This window comes from Anomaloglossus baeobatrachus, chromosome 6 (genome assembly GCF_048569485.1).
Source record: "Anomaloglossus baeobatrachus isolate aAnoBae1 chromosome 6, aAnoBae1.hap1, whole genome shotgun sequence".
Classification (NCBI taxonomy): Eukaryota; Metazoa; Chordata; class Amphibia; order Anura; family Aromobatidae; genus Anomaloglossus; species Anomaloglossus baeobatrachus.
In genome coordinates, this window is record NC_134358.1 from 82,815,941 (window position 1) to 82,834,803 (window position 18,863).

General features: G+C 43.0%; 1 protein-coding gene across 1 annotated transcript in view; it reads right to left on the bottom strand.

Moving 5' to 3' along the window:
- The window catches only part of SPAG1 (sperm associated antigen 1), a 155,479-nt gene that overhangs the window by 51,397 nt on the left and 85,219 nt on the right, over positions 1-18,863 (bottom strand). Inside the window, exon 13 of the mRNA XM_075353074.1 lies at positions 661-813. Within this exon, the coding sequence (XP_075209189.1) occupies positions 661-813 (153 nt within the window). The remainder of the gene's footprint in view (positions 1-660; positions 814-18,863) is intronic.

An 18,863-nucleotide genomic window follows, 5' to 3' on the forward strand; every position in this document is an offset into this window, starting at 1 on the left:
GCTCCGTCCGGCAGGATCCTGAACAGGGCTGCGGATGGAGACCGGTCTCCTGCAAAGCAGTGAGAACCGTGATGGCTCCCACTTCAAACCAGAGCCCCAAGGGATGGCGAAGGAGCGCGGCATGTGAAGGCTCCAGCCCTGAAATCAACCTTAACAGCACCGCCGACACAGTGGGGTGAGAAGGGACATGCCGGGAGTCCAGATTGGACCCGCTTTTCTTCCAAATCTTTGAAATCAAAAATCAAAAATCAGAGGATGCATGTGTGTGTGTGACCTCCTGAACACAAAGCATTGAACTGGTTGGATTTGTCATCCGGGGAGTGTATATGCTCGGAGGGAGGAGCTACACTTTTAGTGTAGTACTTTGTGTGTCCTCCGGAGGCAGAAGCTATACACCCATGGTTTGGGTCTCCCATAAGGAACAATAAAGAAAATCCTAATATTAAAATTAGGATTTCTTGACTTCAGCTGAATATATAAACAAAGTACATCAATTTCATCAGGTCAAAGATCTATGCAATAATGTATACAGTATGTATTGTGAAAATTGGTGAGAGAACTTCAATTAAAGCTGCATGATCCTGCAAGAACATGATAAAGAACAAAGAGTGGTTCAGTTATTTGTGAAGGTCTTTATATTCCACTTTTATAACAACTTACCTGTTGATACTGTCATTGGCGAGCTGCATCCCACAGTCTATCTGAAGGGCAACCTTATAGTCCACATATGCTTGTCTGTATTTCTCCAGGGACTCGTTTGCCATTGCACGTCGCAAGAGTGGTTTTAGTGAGAACGGCTGAAGCTCCAGGGCTCTAAGAGGGGACAAGAATTATATTAATCTTTAGAAACCCAATAATCCATCATCCGAAGGTAAACCGGAATCTAACGCCCCAATGACTGTACCGTAAAGGAAGGTGACCCCCGACAATGACTGTACCGTAAAGGAAGGTGACCCCCGACAATGACTGTACCATAAAGGAAGGTGACCCCCGACAATGCCTGTACCATAATGGAAGGTGACCAACAAACACGGTACCATAAAGGAAGGTGACCCCAACAAACACTGTACCGTAATGGAAGGTGACCCCAACAATCACTGTATCATAAAGGAAGGTGATCCCCTACAATCACTGTACCGTAATGGAAGTTGACCCCTGACAATGACTGTACCGCAAAGGAAGATGACCCCCAACAATGACTGTCCCGTAATGGAAGGTGAGCCCGGACAACGACTGTACCGCAAAGGAAGATGACCCCAACAATGCCTGTACTGTAAAGGAACCTGACCCCTGACAATGACTTACTGTACAAGAAGGCGAGTCAGAAAAAAGTAGATGCAGCATCTGAATATGGTAAAATCTATAGATATTTATTAAAACTCCCAAAAAAAGAGAGTTTTACAACATTACATATTTCAGGCTGCGTGTGGCCATTAATCAATGTCAGTAAACCAACTATAAATGAGGCTATATATAGGTGACATAGCCATGGTAACAATTAGTAACACTTGCTAACCCACAGATTAGAATCAAAGAAACATGTCAAGACAAATTGCATTACTCCCATAGGTGCCAGGGTTCTTAAAGGCAGAAGTTCCATATAAACCATCTAAAATTTGAATACCTGAGCTTAGATCCGACCTGGGCAAGGGGCGGCCCGCGGGCCACATCCGGCCCGCCTACTCTCTGTGACCGGCCCGCCTGGCTCAGGGCGTCCTTGCTGGCCGGTCAGTGATGAGGGCAATCTGACCTGTTGTCTGGAGCTCCAGGCTCCGGGAGGCCCGTGGTCAGATCGCCCTCATTACACGCTGCGTGGCAGGCAGGGAGCGATCATGCAGCTCCGCACAGTCAGTGCAGGCAGCGGAACGCAGGAATCTCTCCTCTGTTCTCTGCCCGACACCTTTCTCTGTGACACACGCGCGCCCTGATATTGTCAGTACAGCGCGCGTGTGTCATTTGAAAAGTTCCCGACCGGCAGGAGAAGAAGCTGCAGCAGCCGGGGCCCGTACGGACAGAAGCAGCGGCGGGGGCTCCTAGGAAAACAGCATCGGCGCAGCCTGGGCATGTGAAAGAGAAGCAGCTCAGCGGGGTCTCGTACGGAGGTGCCTGAGGAGGGGACAATAAGAAGAGGGAGGTGAGTGGTTACTAGTAACCTGTGGGGACAATGTGGGGTGGGCGGGGGGTAACGGTTGACAAATATTTGGGGTGTAGTGGTGTAATATATGGGAATGTAGTTTTACAGGTGTGGTATATGGGGGGGTGTAGTGGTGTAGTATATAGTGGTGTAGTGGTGTAGTATAATACAGATGTATATAGGGGTGTAGTATAATACAGGTGTATATAGGGGTGTAGTATAATACAGGTGTATGTAGGGGTGTAGTATAATACAGGTGTATATAGGGGTGTAGTATAATACAGGTGTATATAGGGGTGTAGTATAATACAGGTGTATATAGGGGTGTAGTATAATACAGGTGTATATAGGGGTGTAGGGGTGTAGTATAATACAGGTGTATATAGGGGTATAGTATAATACAGGTGTATATAGGGGTGCAGTATAATACAGGTGTATATAGGGGTGTAGTATAATACAGGTGTATATAGGGGTGTAGTATAATGCAGGTGTGTATATAGGGGTGTAGGGGTGTAGTATAATACAGATGTATATAGGGGTGTAGTGGTGTAGTATAATACAGGTGTAGTATATAGGGGTGTAGTATAATACAGGTGTATATAGGGGTGTAGTGGTGTAGGATAATACAGGTGTAGTATATAGGGGTGTAGTATATAGTGATGTAGTGGTGTAGTATAATACAGGTGTATATAGGGGTGTAGTATAATTCAGGTGTATATAGGGGTGTAGTGCAGTAGTATAATACAGGTGTAGTATATAGGAGTGTAGTATAATACAGGTGTATATAGTGATGTAGTGGTGTAGTATAATACAGGTGTATATAGGGGTGTAGTATAATACAGGTGTATATAGGGGTGTAGTATAATACAGGTGTATATAGGGGTGTAGGGGTGTAGTATAATACAGGTGTGTATATAGGGGTGTAGGGGTGTAGTATAATACAGATGTATATAGGGGTGTAGTGGTGTAGTATAATACAGGTGTAGTATATAGGGGTGTAGTATAATACAGGTGTATATAGGGGTGTAGTATAATACAGGTGTAGTATATAGGGGTGTAGTATGTAGTGGTGTAGTATAATACAGGTGTATATAGGGGTGTAGTATAATACAGGTGTATATAGGGGTGTAGTGCAGTAGTATAATACAGGTGTAGTATATAGGAGTGTAGTATAATACAGGTGTATATAGTGATGTAGTGGTGTAGTATAATACAGGTGTAGTATATAGGGGTGTAGTATATTACAGGTGTATATAGGGGTGCAGTGGTGTAGTTTATCACAGGTGTAGTATATTACAAGTGTAGTATATAGGGGTGTAGTGATGTAGGTTATCACAGGTGTAGTATATAGTGATGTAGTGGTACAGTTTATTACAGGTGTAGTATATAGTGATGTAGTATATTACAGGTCTATATAGGGGTGTAGCGATGTAGTATATAGTGGTATAGTATATATAGGTGTAGTTTATTACAGGTGTAGTGTATAGGGATGTATATTACAGGTGTAGTATGTGGCGGGTGTAGTGATGTAGTATATGGGGATTGTGTGTGTATGTGTGTATGTATGTATACAGTGTGTATGTGTATATAATATTATATACACATACAGTATATATATGCGTGTGTGTGTATATATATATATATATATATATATATAATATGTATATGATAAATATGAGATCTAGAACCGAGTTAATTATATTAGTCCGGCCCTCTAAAACCATCCCAATTTCTCATGCGGCCTCATGGGAAAATTAATTGCCCACCCCTGTCTTAGATGAAGGTGACCCTAACAATTACTGTACTGTACAGGAGACTAATGGGAAGTAAATGCTACAGATTTTTTTCTTTCATAGAAGAGTGAAGGCCGGGTCCCCAAGAGCAGGAACTATCAATACTAGCAGGTCCCCTCATCTGTGCCCAAACTGGGCATATCAGAAGGGGTGTCCTAGTGCCTTTATTCAAGGGTCATCCACTCGGACTGCTCTCCCAGGCTGTGTACACACACACGTTCCGGTCACAGAGCTGTTTTGACTCTGATATTCTAAAATTTGGTCAAAAAAGCTATGTTTTTAGCTGTGAATTCAGAAAAATCACAGCAAAATAATACAATGTCTGATCACAGTCTAAAATATAAGGATGTAATAGACTTTAAAGAAAATCTATTGCCAGGTTTTTCTAACCCAACTGAGAGCAGCATAATGTAGGGACTGGTATTCTGATTCCAGCGATGTGTCACTTACTGAGCTGCTTGCTGCAGTGTTCAAAAAAATCACTGTTTATCTGCTGCAGATCTAGCAGTTCTATGAATGCTGAGCTCTGTATAACCCCGTCCACATCATTGATTAGCAGCTTTCTTTGTACATTATGCATAGACAGAAAGCTGCCAATCAGTGGTTTGAGCAGGGTTATAGAAAGCTCATGAATATGGAAAACTACATAGCAGGTAGTTTGCTGGTCCTCTAGAAATAATCTCCTGCTGATAAAACGGTGCTATCAAAACGACCAAAAACAGCCCAGTAAGTGACAAATCACTCGAATAACGGTCTTGGTCTCTGCAATATGTTTCATAGTTACATAGGTTGAAAAAAAAGACCTAGGTCCATCTCGTTCATCCTTCCTCCACCAGTTCTACATTTTGTCCCTAAGTCACTTATAACCAACAATGTTTTGTGTACTGAGGAAATCATTCAGCCCAGCCCTTTTTTAAAAGCTGTTATAGTATCAGCCATTACTACCTCTTGTGGTCGGCATTCCACAGTCTGACTGCTCTAACTGTAAAGAACCCTTTCCTATTTAGCTGCCGGAATCACTTTTCTTCCACTTGCAGTGTATGCCCCTGGTCCTTGGTCCTGTTGCTCTGAGATTAGATGGCAAAAATTCTAGTGACAGATAATATTTTCAGTGTTGTTTTATTTTTATGTCTAATTTAGTCTGCAGGGAATAATAAGGTGTTAATCAGCATTCACATCCATACTCTACACTGTTCCTGAGGGCTTATAACAATGAGGGATCCGTTAACAGCTATCTGTTGACATCTTCCAGGTAGCAAACATAGAATATTTTTCTAAAGTGCATAGAGTAAAACTTAAAGAAAATATAGTCATGGCCAAAAGTGTTGGCTCCCTTGAAATTGTTCCAGAAATTGAAGTATATCTCCCAGAAAATTATTGCAAATACACATTTTGTCATACACATTTTATTTTGTTTGTGTGTATTAAAACCACAAAAAAATAAAGGCAAATTGGACATAATTTCACACAAATTCAAAAATGGGCCCAACAAAATCGTTGGCACCTTTCCAAAATTGTGGCTAAACATCTGTTTCAAACATGTGATGCTCGTTCAAACTCGCCTGTTGCAAGTAACAGCTGTGGGCAATTTGAAAATCACACCTGAAACCAGATAAAAAGGGGAGAAGTTCATTCAGTCTTTGCATTGTATGTCTGTGTGTGCTACATTAAGAACGGAGAACACAAGGAGCAGAAGAGAACTGTCTGAGGACATGAGAACCAAAATTGTTGAAAAATATCAACAAATCTCAAGGTTACAAGTCCATCTCCAGAGATCTTGATGATCCTTTGTCCATGGTGCGCAAGAAGGTTACAATCCATTAGACTGTAGCTAATCTCCCTGGACGTGGACATCAGAGAAAAAAACTGATAAAAGGTTGCAACACAGGATAGTCCGGATGGTGGATAAGCAGCCCCAATCAAGTTCCAAAAAATTCAAGCTGTCCTGGAGGCTCAGGGTGCATCAGTGTCAGCACTAACTATCCGCCCATATTTGAATGAAATGCTATGGGAGGAGACCCAGGAGGACCCCACTGCTGATACAAATACATAAAAAAGTTAGACTGCATGTTGCCAAAATGTACGTAAGCCAAAATCCTTCTGGGAAAGTGTCTTGTGGATAGATGAGACTAAGATAGAGCTTTTTGGTAAAGAACATCATTCTACTGTTTACTGAAAACAAAATGAGGCCTACAAAGAAAGGAACACAGTACCTACAGGCAAATATGGTGGAGGTTCAAAGATGTTTTTGGGTTGTTTTGCTGCCTCTGGCACTGAGCATTACCAAAGAGTTTTGGAGGTACAAAATAGTGCCCAGTGTCAGAAAACTGGGTTTCCATCCTAGGTCTTAGCAGGACAATCATCTCAAACATACTTCAAGAAGCCCCCAGAAATGGATAGAAACAAAGCACCGGAGAGTTCTGAAGTGGCAGCAATGAGTCCGGATCTAAATCCCATCTAACTTCTGTGGAGAGATCTTAAAATAGCTGTTTGGAGAAGGCGCCTTCTAATATGAGAGACCTGGAGCAGTTTATAAAGAAGAGTCCAAAATGCCAATGGAGAGGTGTAAGAAGCTTGTTGATGGTTATAGGATGCGATTGATTGCAGTTATTAATTACAAAGGGTGTGCAACCAAATATTAAGTTGAGGGGACAACTATTTTGGCCAGCCCACTTTTGGCGTTTTGTATGAATTTATGTCCAATTTGCCTTTTTTCTCAGTTTTTTTTTGTGTTGTTCCAATAAACACAAAGGAATTAAATATGTGTATAATAAATCGTGTAATTGCAATCATTTTCTGGGAGAAATACTTCATTTTCTGAAACAATTTCAAGGGTGCTAACACTTTCGGCCATGACTGTACATGAAAATATGAAATCTATCATAGCAAATATCTTTGCTATGTGCTGAGTATAAGGCCAATGGTGACGCTTCACTTTAAATGCCAAAAGATACATGTGTGTGAGCGGGACTCTGATCGCAGGGCTCACCCACATTCCTTGTCTGAACACTAATATTAGGCAAGTTATATTTTAGAGGATTTTTTTTTATTATTGATCAACAACTATGTTCTGAATCACCCAAAAGACTCATAAATATCAAAGCTTAATATTTTTGGAAGTTGGAGTGGGGTGTTTTTAGATTTGGCTATCTTAGCAGGATATCTGTTTGTGCAGGTAACTATTACTGTGCAGAATTATTAGGCAACTTAATAAAAACCAAATATATTCCCATCTCACTTGTTTATTTTCACCAGGTAAACCAATATAACTGCACAAAATTTAGAAATAAACATTTCTTACATGCAAAAACAAAACCCAAAAAATTAGTGACCAGTATAGCCACCTTTCTTTATGATGACACTCAACAGCCTACCATCCATAGATTCTGTCAGTTGCTTGATCTGTTTACAATCAACATTGCGTGCAGCAGCCACCACAGCCTCCCAGACACTGTTCCGAGAGGTGTACTATGTTGCCTCCCTGTAGATCTTACATTCTATGAGGGACCACAGGTTCTCTATGGGGTTCAGATCAGGTGAACAAGGGGGCCACGTCATTATTTTTTCATCTTTTAGACCTTTACTGGCCAGCCACGCTGTGGAGTAGTTGGATGCATGTGATGGAGCATTGTCCTGCATGAAAATCATGTTTTTCTTGAACGATACTGACTTCTTCCTGTACCACTTGCTTTAAGAAGTGCTCTTCCAAAAACTGGCAGTAGGTCTGGGAGTTGAGCTTCACTCCATCCTCAACCCGAAAAGGTCTCACAAGTTCATCTTTGATGATACCAGCCCATACCAGTACCCCACCTCCACCTTGCTGACGTCTGAGTCGGAGTGGGGCTCTCTGCCCTTTACTGATCCAGCCTCTGGCCCATCCATCTGGCGCATCAAGAGTCACTCATTTCATCAGTCCATAAAACCTTTGAAAAATCAGTCTTAAGATATTTCTTGGCCCAGTCTTGATGTTTTATCTTATGTTTCTTGTTCAAAGGTGGTGGTTTTTCAGCCTTCCTTACCTTGGCCATGTCCCTGAGTATGGCACACCTTGTGCTTTTTGATACTCCAGTAACGTTGCAGCTCTGAAATATGGCCAAACTGGTGGCAAATGGCATCTTGGCAGCTTCACGCTTGATTTTCCTCAATTCATGGGCAGTTATTTTGCGCCTTTTTTGCCCAACACGCTTCTTGCGACCCTGTTAGCTATTTGCCATGAAACGCTTGATTGTTCGGTTATCACGCTTCAAACGTTTGGCAATTTCAAGACTGCTGCATCCCTCTGCAAGACATCTCACAATTTTGGACTTTTCAGAGCCTGTCAAATCTCTCTTCTGACCCATTTGGCCACAGGAAAGGAAGTTGCCTAATAATTAAGCACACCTTATATAGGGTGTTGATGTCATTACACCGCACCTCTCCTCATTACAGAGATGCACATCACCTGATTTACTTAATTGGTAGTTGGCTCTCAGCCTATACCACTTGGAGTAGGACAACATGTATAAAAATTATCATGTGATCAAAATACTCATTTGCCTAATAATTCTGTACACAGTGTAGAAGTGTAATATTTCGGATTAAGATATGATGACGTTTGCGCAACCATGCAGCAAAAAAACCCATAAACATACAAGATTTGCTGCAGCCAAGATCACAGTATTGCTAGAGACCAGATGACAGTAGATCTCATTATTGGGGGGGATATGTGCAAATCTTAATAATGTCAATGGGGACATCTGCAGCAAATGTTAAAAAAGAAAACAAAATACTGCATTCTTCCGAAATCTCGCTGCCACAATGACCAGACTACAATATCAATGTCAGGCGACTGCAATCAAAGACTTCTCACCATGATTGGAAAATGTGCAGAGAAAAAGTTTCACTTCCAAGAAAATGTCTCATTACACGTTAAATTGGGGAATAAATAATTTAGAAATGGTTTCCTGTTTTCAATTTCTTAATCTCAGTTTTTCCAGCTTCATTGCTCCAAATATGCATTTTTTTCACACAACCAAAGAGGTAAATGCTAAATATCTGGTCAACTCTAGCTGTCACTAGGGGGCGCTCACTGTGTACAGAGAAAGCGCTCCAGTGGAGCGAAGAGCTGGGTCTACATACACAACCATTGTTATCAGGGGGAAAATTTAGGGCTCAGACTTCGCCAGTGGAGCCAAAAATGACCCCCCATTTTTTTTTTTTAAAGGTGCCTGGAATTTAATATAAGGCCATTATTACGAGTTCTTCTCTTGTAAGAATTCTATAGATGTAACGTAAGAATTCTATAGATGTAACGTCTTATAATCATTTTATATAACCATCACTGTTTTGTTTCCTTCTTAAATGTTCTGATTTTTGCAAAACTACAGTAATAATGGTGACAAAAACCACAATGTGTGAATAGGCTTCAAAACTGTTTTTTTAGGTTTAGGGGGTTTTCCTACCAGATAGTTAATCCTTTAACATAACGTACATGTACCTCTTTCTATGTGCCAGGGCACGATAGTGCCGCAGAATCTCGTGCATAAGTAATTATGACTGTGTGGGCAGAGGATCTCGGCCAGTGCAATTACCGCAGAAAATACAGTGCCTACAAGTAGTATTCAACCCTCCGCAGATTTAGCAGGTTTACACATTCGGAATTAACTTGGCATTGTGACATTTGGACTGTAGATCAGCCTGGAAGTGTGAAATGCACTGCAGCAAAAAAGAATGTTATTTCTTTTTTTTTTAAAAAATTGTGAAAAGTTTATTCAGAGGGTCATTTATTATTCAACCCCTCAAACCACCAGAATTCTGTTTGGTTCCCCTAAAGTATTAAGAAGTATTTCAGGCACAATGAACAATGAGCTTCACATGTTTGGATTAATTATCTCTTTTTCCAGCCTTTTCTGACTAATTAAGACCCTCCCCAAACTTGTGAACAGAACTCATACTTGGTCAACATGGGAAAGACAAAGGAGCATTCCAAGGCCATCAGAGACAAGATCGTGGAGGGTCACAAGGCTGGCAAGGGGTACAAAACCCTTTACAAGGAGTTGGGCCTACCTGTCTCCACTGTTGGGAGTATCATCCGGAAGTGGAAGGCTTATGGAACTACTGTTAGCTTTCCACGGCCTGGACAGCCTTTGAAAGTTTCCACCCGTGCCGAGGCCAGGCTTGTCCGAAGAGTCAAGGCTAACCCAAGGACAACAAGGAAAGAGCTCCGGGAAGATCTCATGGCAGTGGGGACATTGGTTTCAGTCAATACCATAAGTAACGTACTCCACCGCAATGGTCTCCGTTCCAGACGAGCCGGTAAGGTACCTTTACTTTCAAAGCGTCATGTCAATGCTCGTCTACAGTTTGCTCATGATCACTTGGAGGACTCTGAGACAGACTGGTTCAAGGTTCTCTAGACTGATGAGACCAAGATCGAGATCTTTGGTGCCAACCACACACACGTGACGTTTGGAGACTGGATGGCATTGCATACGACCACAAGAATACCATCCCTACAGTCAAGCATGGTGGTGGCAGCATCATGCTGTGGGGCTGTTTCTCAGCCAAGGGGCCTGGCCATCTGGTCCGCATCCATGGGAAGATGGATAGCACGGCCTACCTGGAGATTTTGGCCAAGAACCTCCGCTCCTCCATCAAGGATCTTAAGATGGGTCGTCATTTCATCTTCCAACAAGACAACGACCCAAAGCACACAGCCAAGAAAACCAAGGCCTGGTTCGAGAGGGAAAAAATCAAGGTGTTGCAGTGGCCTAGTCAGTCTCCTGACCTTAACCCAATTGAAAACTTGTGGAAGGAGCTCAAGATTAAAGTCCACATGAGACACCCAAAGAACCTAGATAACTTGGAGAAGATCTGCATGGAGGAGTGGGCCAAGATAACTCCAGAGACCTGTGCCGGCCTGATCAGGTCTTATAAAAGACGATTATTAGCTGTAATTGCAAACAAGGGTTATTCCACAAAATATTAAATCTAGGGGTTGAATAATAATTGACCCACACTTTTATGTTGAAAATTTATTAAAATTTAACTGAGCAACATAACTTGTTGGTTTGTAAAATTTATGCATCTGTTAATAAATCCTGCTCTTGTTTGAAGTTTGCAGGCTCTAACGTATTTGCATCTTATCAAACCTGCTAAATCTGCAGGGGGTTGAATACTACTTGTAGGCACTGTATATTGACCATTCCTGTCTACAAAACAATTCCAGTTAAGTTTGATGGTCGCCGAGCATGGACAGCACGCTTCAAATCATCCCACAGATTTTCAATGATATTCAGATCTGGGGACTGGGATGGCCATTCCAGAACATTGTATTTGTTCCTCTGCATGAATGCCTGAGTAGATTTGGAGCGGTGTTTTGGATCATTGTCTTGCTGAAATATCCATCCCCTGCGTAACTTCAACTTCGTCACTGATTCTTGCACATTATTGTCAAGAATCTGCTGATACTGAGTTGAATCCATGCGACCCTCAACTTCAACAAGATTCCCAGTGCCGGCATTGGCCACACAGCCCCAAAGCATGATGGAACCTCCACCAAATTTTACTGTGGGTAGCAAGTGCTTTTCTTGGAATGCCGTGTTTTTTTTCCTCCATGCAGAACGCCTTTTTGTATGACCAAACAACTCAATCTTTGTTTCATCAGTCCACAGGACCTTCTTCCAAATTGTAACTGGCTTGTCCAAATGTGCTTTTGCATACCTCAGGCGACTCTGTTTGTGGCGTGCTTGCAGAAACAGCTTCTTTCACATCACTCTCCAATACAGCTTCTCCTTGTGCAAAGTGCGCTGTATTGTTGACCGATGCACAGTGACACCATCTGCAGCAAGATGATGCTGCAGGTCTTTGGAGGTGGTCTGTGGATTTTCCTTGACTGTTCTCACCATTCTTCTTCTCTGCCTTTCTGATATTTTTCTTGGCCTTCCACTTCTGGGCTTAACAAGAACTGTACCTGTGTTCTTCCATTTCCTTACGATGTTCCTCACAGTGGAAACTGACAGTTTAAATCTCTGAGACAACTTTTTGTATCCTTCCCCTGAACAACTATGTTAAATAATCTTTGTTTTCAGATCATTTGAGAGTTGTTTTGAGGAGCCCATGATGCCACTCTTCATAGGAGATTCAAATAGAACAACTTGCAAGTGGCCACCTTAAATACTTTTTCTCATGATTGGATACACCTGCCTATGAAGTTCAAAGCTCAATGAGGTTACAAAACCAATTTAGTGCTTTAGTAAGTCAGTAAAAAGTAGTTAGGAGTGTTCAAATCAAGAAATTGATAAGGGTGCCCATACTTCTGCACTGGTCAAATTGTGTGTAAATGCGGATTGCACATTTTCTGTTAGTACAATAAACCTCATTTCAATCCAGAAATATTACTCAGTCCATCAGTTATTAGATATATGAAACTGAAATAGCTGTTGCAAAAACACAAATTGTTATGGTGCCCAAACTTTTTCATATCACTGTATATTATACACACACACACACACACACACACACAGGACATCTCGATAAATTAGAATGTCATCAAAAAGTTAATTTATTTCAGTAATTCAATACAAAGTGGGAAGCGCATATATTATATAGAGTCATTACACACAGTGATCTATTCCTATATATTATATAGAGTCATTACGCACAGAGGGATCTATTCCTATATACTATATAGAGTCATTACACACACAGTGATCTATTTCAAGTGTTTATTTCTGTTAATGTTAATGATTATGGTTTACAGCCAAGGAAAACCCAAAAGTCATTATCTCAGAAAATTAGAATATTATATAAGACCAACTGAAAAAATTATTTTATACTCAGAAATGTTGGCGCCTACTGAAAAGTCTGTAGAGTAAGTGCCTCAATACTTGGTCTGGGCTCCTTTTGCAAGAATTACTGCATCAATGCGGTGTGGCATGGAGGCGATCAGCCTGTGGCACTGCTGAGGTGTTATGGAAGCCAAGGTTGCTTTGATAGCAGCATTCAACTCGTCTGCATTGTTCGGTCTGGTGTCTCATCTTCCTCTTGACAATACCCCATAGATTCTCTATGGGGTTTAGGTCAGGTGAGTTTCCTGTTCAATCAAGCACAGTGATACTGTGTTTAGTAAACCAGGTATTGGTACTTTTGGCAGTGTGGACAGGTGCCAAGTCCTACTGGAAAATGAAATTTACATCTCCAAAAAGCTTGTTGGCAGAGGGAAGCATGAAGTGCTCTAAAATTTCCTGGTAGACGGCCGGATTGACTTTGCTCTTGATAAAACACACTGGACCTACAGCAGCAGATGACATGGCTCCCCAAACCATCACTGATTGTGGAAACTTCACACTAGACCTCAAGCAGCTAGGATTGTGGCCTCTCCACTCTTCCTCCAGACTCTGGGACAGCGATTTCCAAATGAAATGCAAAATATACTTTCATCTGAAAGCAACACCTTGGACCACTGAGAACAGTCCAGTTCTTTTTCTATTTGGCCCAGGTAAGACACTTCTGGCGTTGTCTATTGGTCATGAGTGACTTGACAGAAGGAGTGTGACACTTGTAGCCCATGTCCTGGATACATCTGTGTGTGGAGGCTCTTGAAGCACTGACTCCAGCAGCAGTCCACTCCTTGTGAATCTCCCCAAATTTTTGAATGGCCTTTTCTTAACAATCCTTTCAAGGCTGCGGTGATCCCGGTTGCTTGTGCACCTTTTTCTACCAGACTTTTTCCTTCCACTCAACTTTCCATTAATATGCTTGGATACAGCACTCTGTGAAATGGCAGCTTCTTTAGCAATGACCTTTTGTGGCTTACCCTCCTTGTGGAGTGTGTCAATGACTGCCTTCTGGACATCTGTCAAGTCAGCAGTCTTCTCCATGATTGTGTAGCCTACTGAACCAGACTAAGGGACCATTTTATATGCTTAGGAAGCCTTTGCAGATGTTTTGTGGTAATTATTCTAATTTTCTGAGATAATGACTTTTGGGTTTTCATTGGATGTAAGGCATAATCATCAACATTAACAGAAATAAACACTTAAAATAGATCACTCTGTGTGTAATGACTCTATATAATATATGCGTTTCCCTTTTTGTATTGAATTACTGAAATAAATTCTAATTTATTGAGATGCATTTGTATACATATACACACATACACCAATGTGGCGATAGATAGATCTAGCCTTTACTCTATTTCTTACCATTACATATTCAGTGGTTCGAGAACTTGTCTGACTATGGATTTGTCATCCCTGATGATACATTAGGCAGGTCCCCTAGGTGACTGCTGTAGAAAATCACATTTCCTGTCATGCAACCCACAGAGGGTTAAAACTCCCTATTCTAGGACGTCTATGACAGCAATTTTCCAGGTGACACTGGGATCTCCACACAAAGCTGACATCTCCACAATGAAACGTAAACCGTGCACCTGCCAGATAAAAATAGGATATTTCCTTAAAGGGATTGTCCAGTCTAATGTAAATGAAGCCTAATCCTTGTACAATGAACACGTCTCCGCTTTGTAATATTCTTTGTGACTCAGCTCTCAGACTGGTGCCGTCTGTACCCCACACAGTCGGCACACAGACCACACACTTATTTCATCAGTTTTAGGGATGAGACAGTTCCTTCTTTTGCTCAATGGCACATGACTCGTCAGCCCGGCCTCAATCGTGGGCGGGTGGACAGGATTGCACAGAGATGACGTTGCTTTCATAATTCACGTAAATGACTTGAATTAAAATAGTCATCTGAACTCAACTTATCTGTATTTCTGCCGTAATACCATTATTAAAGGGGGTTTTCCCGTATTTAGGGAAAAGTGTCATAAGGCAGGAAATCAGTTGGACCCACCTCCTATATTCCTAGCTCTAATTGCTCATTTTCTGCAGTGATCACAAGCTGTACATTACTCATGTGACCACTGCAGCCAATCACTGGTAAAGACAGCTGCAGCAGCTGGAGACTGAAGATGGGATTATAGTGTTCCTATTTCCTGCTAGTATGTACATTTTTACAATATTGATGACCTATCCTAAAGCCTGATTTACACGCTGCAATGTATCATAGAATGTGTCGGCAGGGTCAAGTAGTAAGTGACGCACATCCGGCATTGTAAGGTACATTGCAGTGTGTGACAGGTACGTGCGATTGCGATTGAACGGTAAAACGCTCATCGCATACACATCGTACCTTTCTCTAGAATTGCACGTCAGATTGTTCATCGTACCCGGGGTAGCACACATTGCAGTGTGTGAGACACCCCGGGAACGATGAACAGATCTTACCTGCGTCCTGCGGCTCCCGGCCCACATTGCGGAAGGAAGGAGGTGGGCGAGATGTTTACGTCCCGCTCAGCTCCGCCCCTCCGCTTCTATTGGCCGGCTGCCGCGTGACGTCGATGTGACGCCGAATGTCCCTCCCACTCCAGGAAGTGGACGTTTGCCGCCCACAGCGAGGTCGTATGGAAGGTAAGTACGTGTGACGGGGGTTAATCGTGTGTGCAGCACGTTCAACAAATTGAACGTGCCACACATACGATGGTGGCGTTTCAAATCGCATACGATATCGTATGCGAAATTGCAACGTGTAAAGCAGGCTTTAGGAAAAATCATCAATATCCGATCCGATCATTGGTGGTCCTCCACCTGGTACCCCAAACGATCAGCTGTTCTCAGCTGTGGCCAGATGTAGTAGTAGTAGCTGGGGAGCTGAACAGCACAGCTCTACCCACTGTTTAATGGTCACTACTCCAAGGTACTGCAAATATGCTCCTATTCACTAGCAATCGATCTGCAGCTCCAAGCAGCGGCCTCTAAACGGTTGAAGACTCTGTTGATCTGATATTGATCACCTGTGGATAGGTCATTAATATCATTGTGGTGGAACTACTCTTTAAATCTCTGTGTAACGTTAAGTGGAATTGAAAAAAGTAATGGAAACAATAAATGTGTGGTAAACTAAAAGATGAGCAATTTCAATTCACATTGCCCTTGTCTGGTCCTCAGTCAAACCCTCCGTGGTAGCTATCTTCAATGCAGCACCCAATATCCTCAGCCCAGTATCCTTGTGCCTAATAGACCACGCAACGTCATAAAATCACGTGAAGTGCAGTCATGGCGTGGGGATACGTAGTCATGGCGTGGTGATACGTAGTCATGGCCTGGTGATGCATAGCCATGAGTGGTGAGGCATACTAATTGCGTGGTGAGGCATAGTCATGGGGTGGTGAGGCATAGTCATGGGGTGGTGAGGCATAGTCACGCCGTGGTGAGGCATAGTCACGGCGTGGTGAGGCATAGTCACGGCGTGGTGAGGCATAGTCACGGCGTGGTGAGGCATAGTCACGGCGTGGTGAGGCATAGTCACGGCGTGGTGAGGCGTAGTCACGGCGTGGTGAGGCGTAGTCACGGCGTGGTGAGGCGTAGTCACGGCGTGGTGAGGCGTAGTCACGGCGTGGTGAGGCATAGTCATGGCGTGGTGAGGCATAGTCATGGCGTGGTGAGGCATAGTCATGAGAGGTGAGGCATAGTCATGAGTGGTGAGGCGTACTAATTGCGTGGTGAGGCATAGTCATGGCAGGCATGGTGAGGCGTAGTCATGGCATGGTGAGGCATAGTCATGGCGTGGTGAGGCGTAGTCTTGGCGTGGTGAGGCGTAGTCTCGGCGTGGTGAGGCGTAGTCATGGCGTGGTGAGGCGTAGTCATGGCGCGGTGAGGCGTAGTCATGGCGTGGTGAGGCATAGTCTTGGCGCGGTGAGGCATAGTCACGGCGTGGTGAGGCATAGTCACGGCGTGGTGAGGCATAGTCACGGCGTGGTGAGGCATAGTCACGGCGTGGTGAGGCATAGTCACGGCGTGGTGAGGCGTAGTTACGGCGTGGTGAGGCGTAGTTACGGCGTGGTGAGGCGTAGTCACGGCGTGGTGAGGCATAGTCACGGCGTGGTGAGGCATAGTCACGGCGTGGTGAGGCATAGTCACGGCGTGGTGAGGCATAGTCACGGCGTGGTGAGGCATAGTCATGGCGGGGTGAGGCATAGTCATGAGTGGTGAGGCGTACTAATTGCGTGGTGAGGCGTAGTCATGGCATGGTGAGGCATAGTCATGGCGTGGTGAGGCGTAGTCATGGCGTGGTGAGGCGTAGTCTTGGCGTGGTGAGGCATAGTCTTGGCGTGGTGAGGCATACAATCCCTGACAGAAGTTCCGTCGCTTATCCAAGTTATGAAAATAAAAGCTTATAACCTGACTTTAAATTCATCCATTGGTGTCATAAATTACCCTTTTGAAAGCTGAAAGGCTCCCAAATTTGGTTTAGATTATGAAAATAAAGTTGCTGCAAAGCTGAAATATTGATCATTTAATGAACACAGAAAGGTTAGATTTTGGCAAGACAAAAGTTTTGTCGCCTTGTCATATAATGCACCCAATCCTAGTTTTTTACATCCTCACCTGTGCTCACTAAATGATCGGTTAATTAGTGGCTGTGTATAAAAAGAAATCCAGCACCCCAGACCTTCACTTAAACTGCAACTTGACCTCTGACAACATGCAAAAATCTGAAAAACAGATCCACTGCAGAGGTGGCTGGCACCTTTAATGTGTCTCAGTGTCAAGTACAAAGAATTAAAAAAAGATTTGAAGAGACTGGAGATGTCTTTGGCAAGCCCAGGTCAGGCAGACCCCGCAAGACAACTGCTCAGGAGGAACGTTTGTTGGTTAGAAAATCCAAAGCCAGCCCCTCTTCCACTGTAGCATTGCTCCAAAGGCCTGGTCACCTCAAGTCCCTGTGTCAACTAGAACAGTTTGTAGGATTCTGTCTCGAAATGGCCTCCATGGTCGAATCATTGCCCAGAAGCCAGCACTAAACAAACGGCAATTAAAAAACTGTGTGGCATTTGCCAAGTCTCACAGCCTGCTAAACAGATGGACGCTGGAAAAGTGGCAGAAGGTGAATTTCTCTGATGAATCTTCAGTTGAATTACACCACAGGCGCCGCAAATACTGCAGGAGACCTACTGGAGCCCGTATGGATCCAGATAACAGTTAAGTTTGGTGGTGGAAAGATCATGGTCTGGGGTTACATTCAGTATTGGGGTGTGCGAAACATTTGCAAGGTGGAAGGCAATATCAATAGCCTAAAATATCAAGAAGTATTAGCTACCTCTTACATTCCCAATCATAAAAGGAGTCAAATACTGCAGCAGGATGGTGCTCCATCTCATACATCCATCTCTACAACAAAGTTCCTCTTGGCAAAGAAGATCAAGGTGCTCAAGAAATGGCCAGCCCAGTCACCAGACATGAACATCATTGAGCATGTTTGGGGTAGGATGAAAGAGGAAGCTTGGAAGACAAAACCAAAGAATTTAGATGAACTCTGGGAGGCATGTAAGACGGCATTCTTTGCTACTCCTGATGACGGATTATGAATCAATAAATTGTATGAATCATTTTTGAACCACATGGATGCAGTCCTTCAAGCTCCTGGAAGTCACACAAAATATTAAATATTGCTGTAATAGCACCACGACTTCATTCACCAATGTTATGCAACATATCTTTGTATTAGAAGTTAACTATTTGTTTGAATTTCACATTACTTTCTGTGGGCGACAAAACTTTTGTCTTGCCAAAATCTGACCTTTCTGTGTTCATTAAATGATCAATATTTCAGCTTTGCAGCAACTTTATTCTCATAACCTAAACCAAATTTGGGAGGGTTTCAGCTTTCAAAAGAGTAATTTATGAAACTAATGGATGGAATTTAAAGTTAGGTTATAAGCTTTTATTTACATAACATGGAAAAGCCACAGAACGTCTGTCAGGGAGTGTAGTCATAGCATGGTGTAGCATAGTCATTGTGTAGTGAGGTGTAGTCATGGTGTGGTGAGGCGTAGTAATGGTGTGGTGAGGCCTAGTAAGCACTAGAGGTGCCCAAGATGCTTGGCCGAG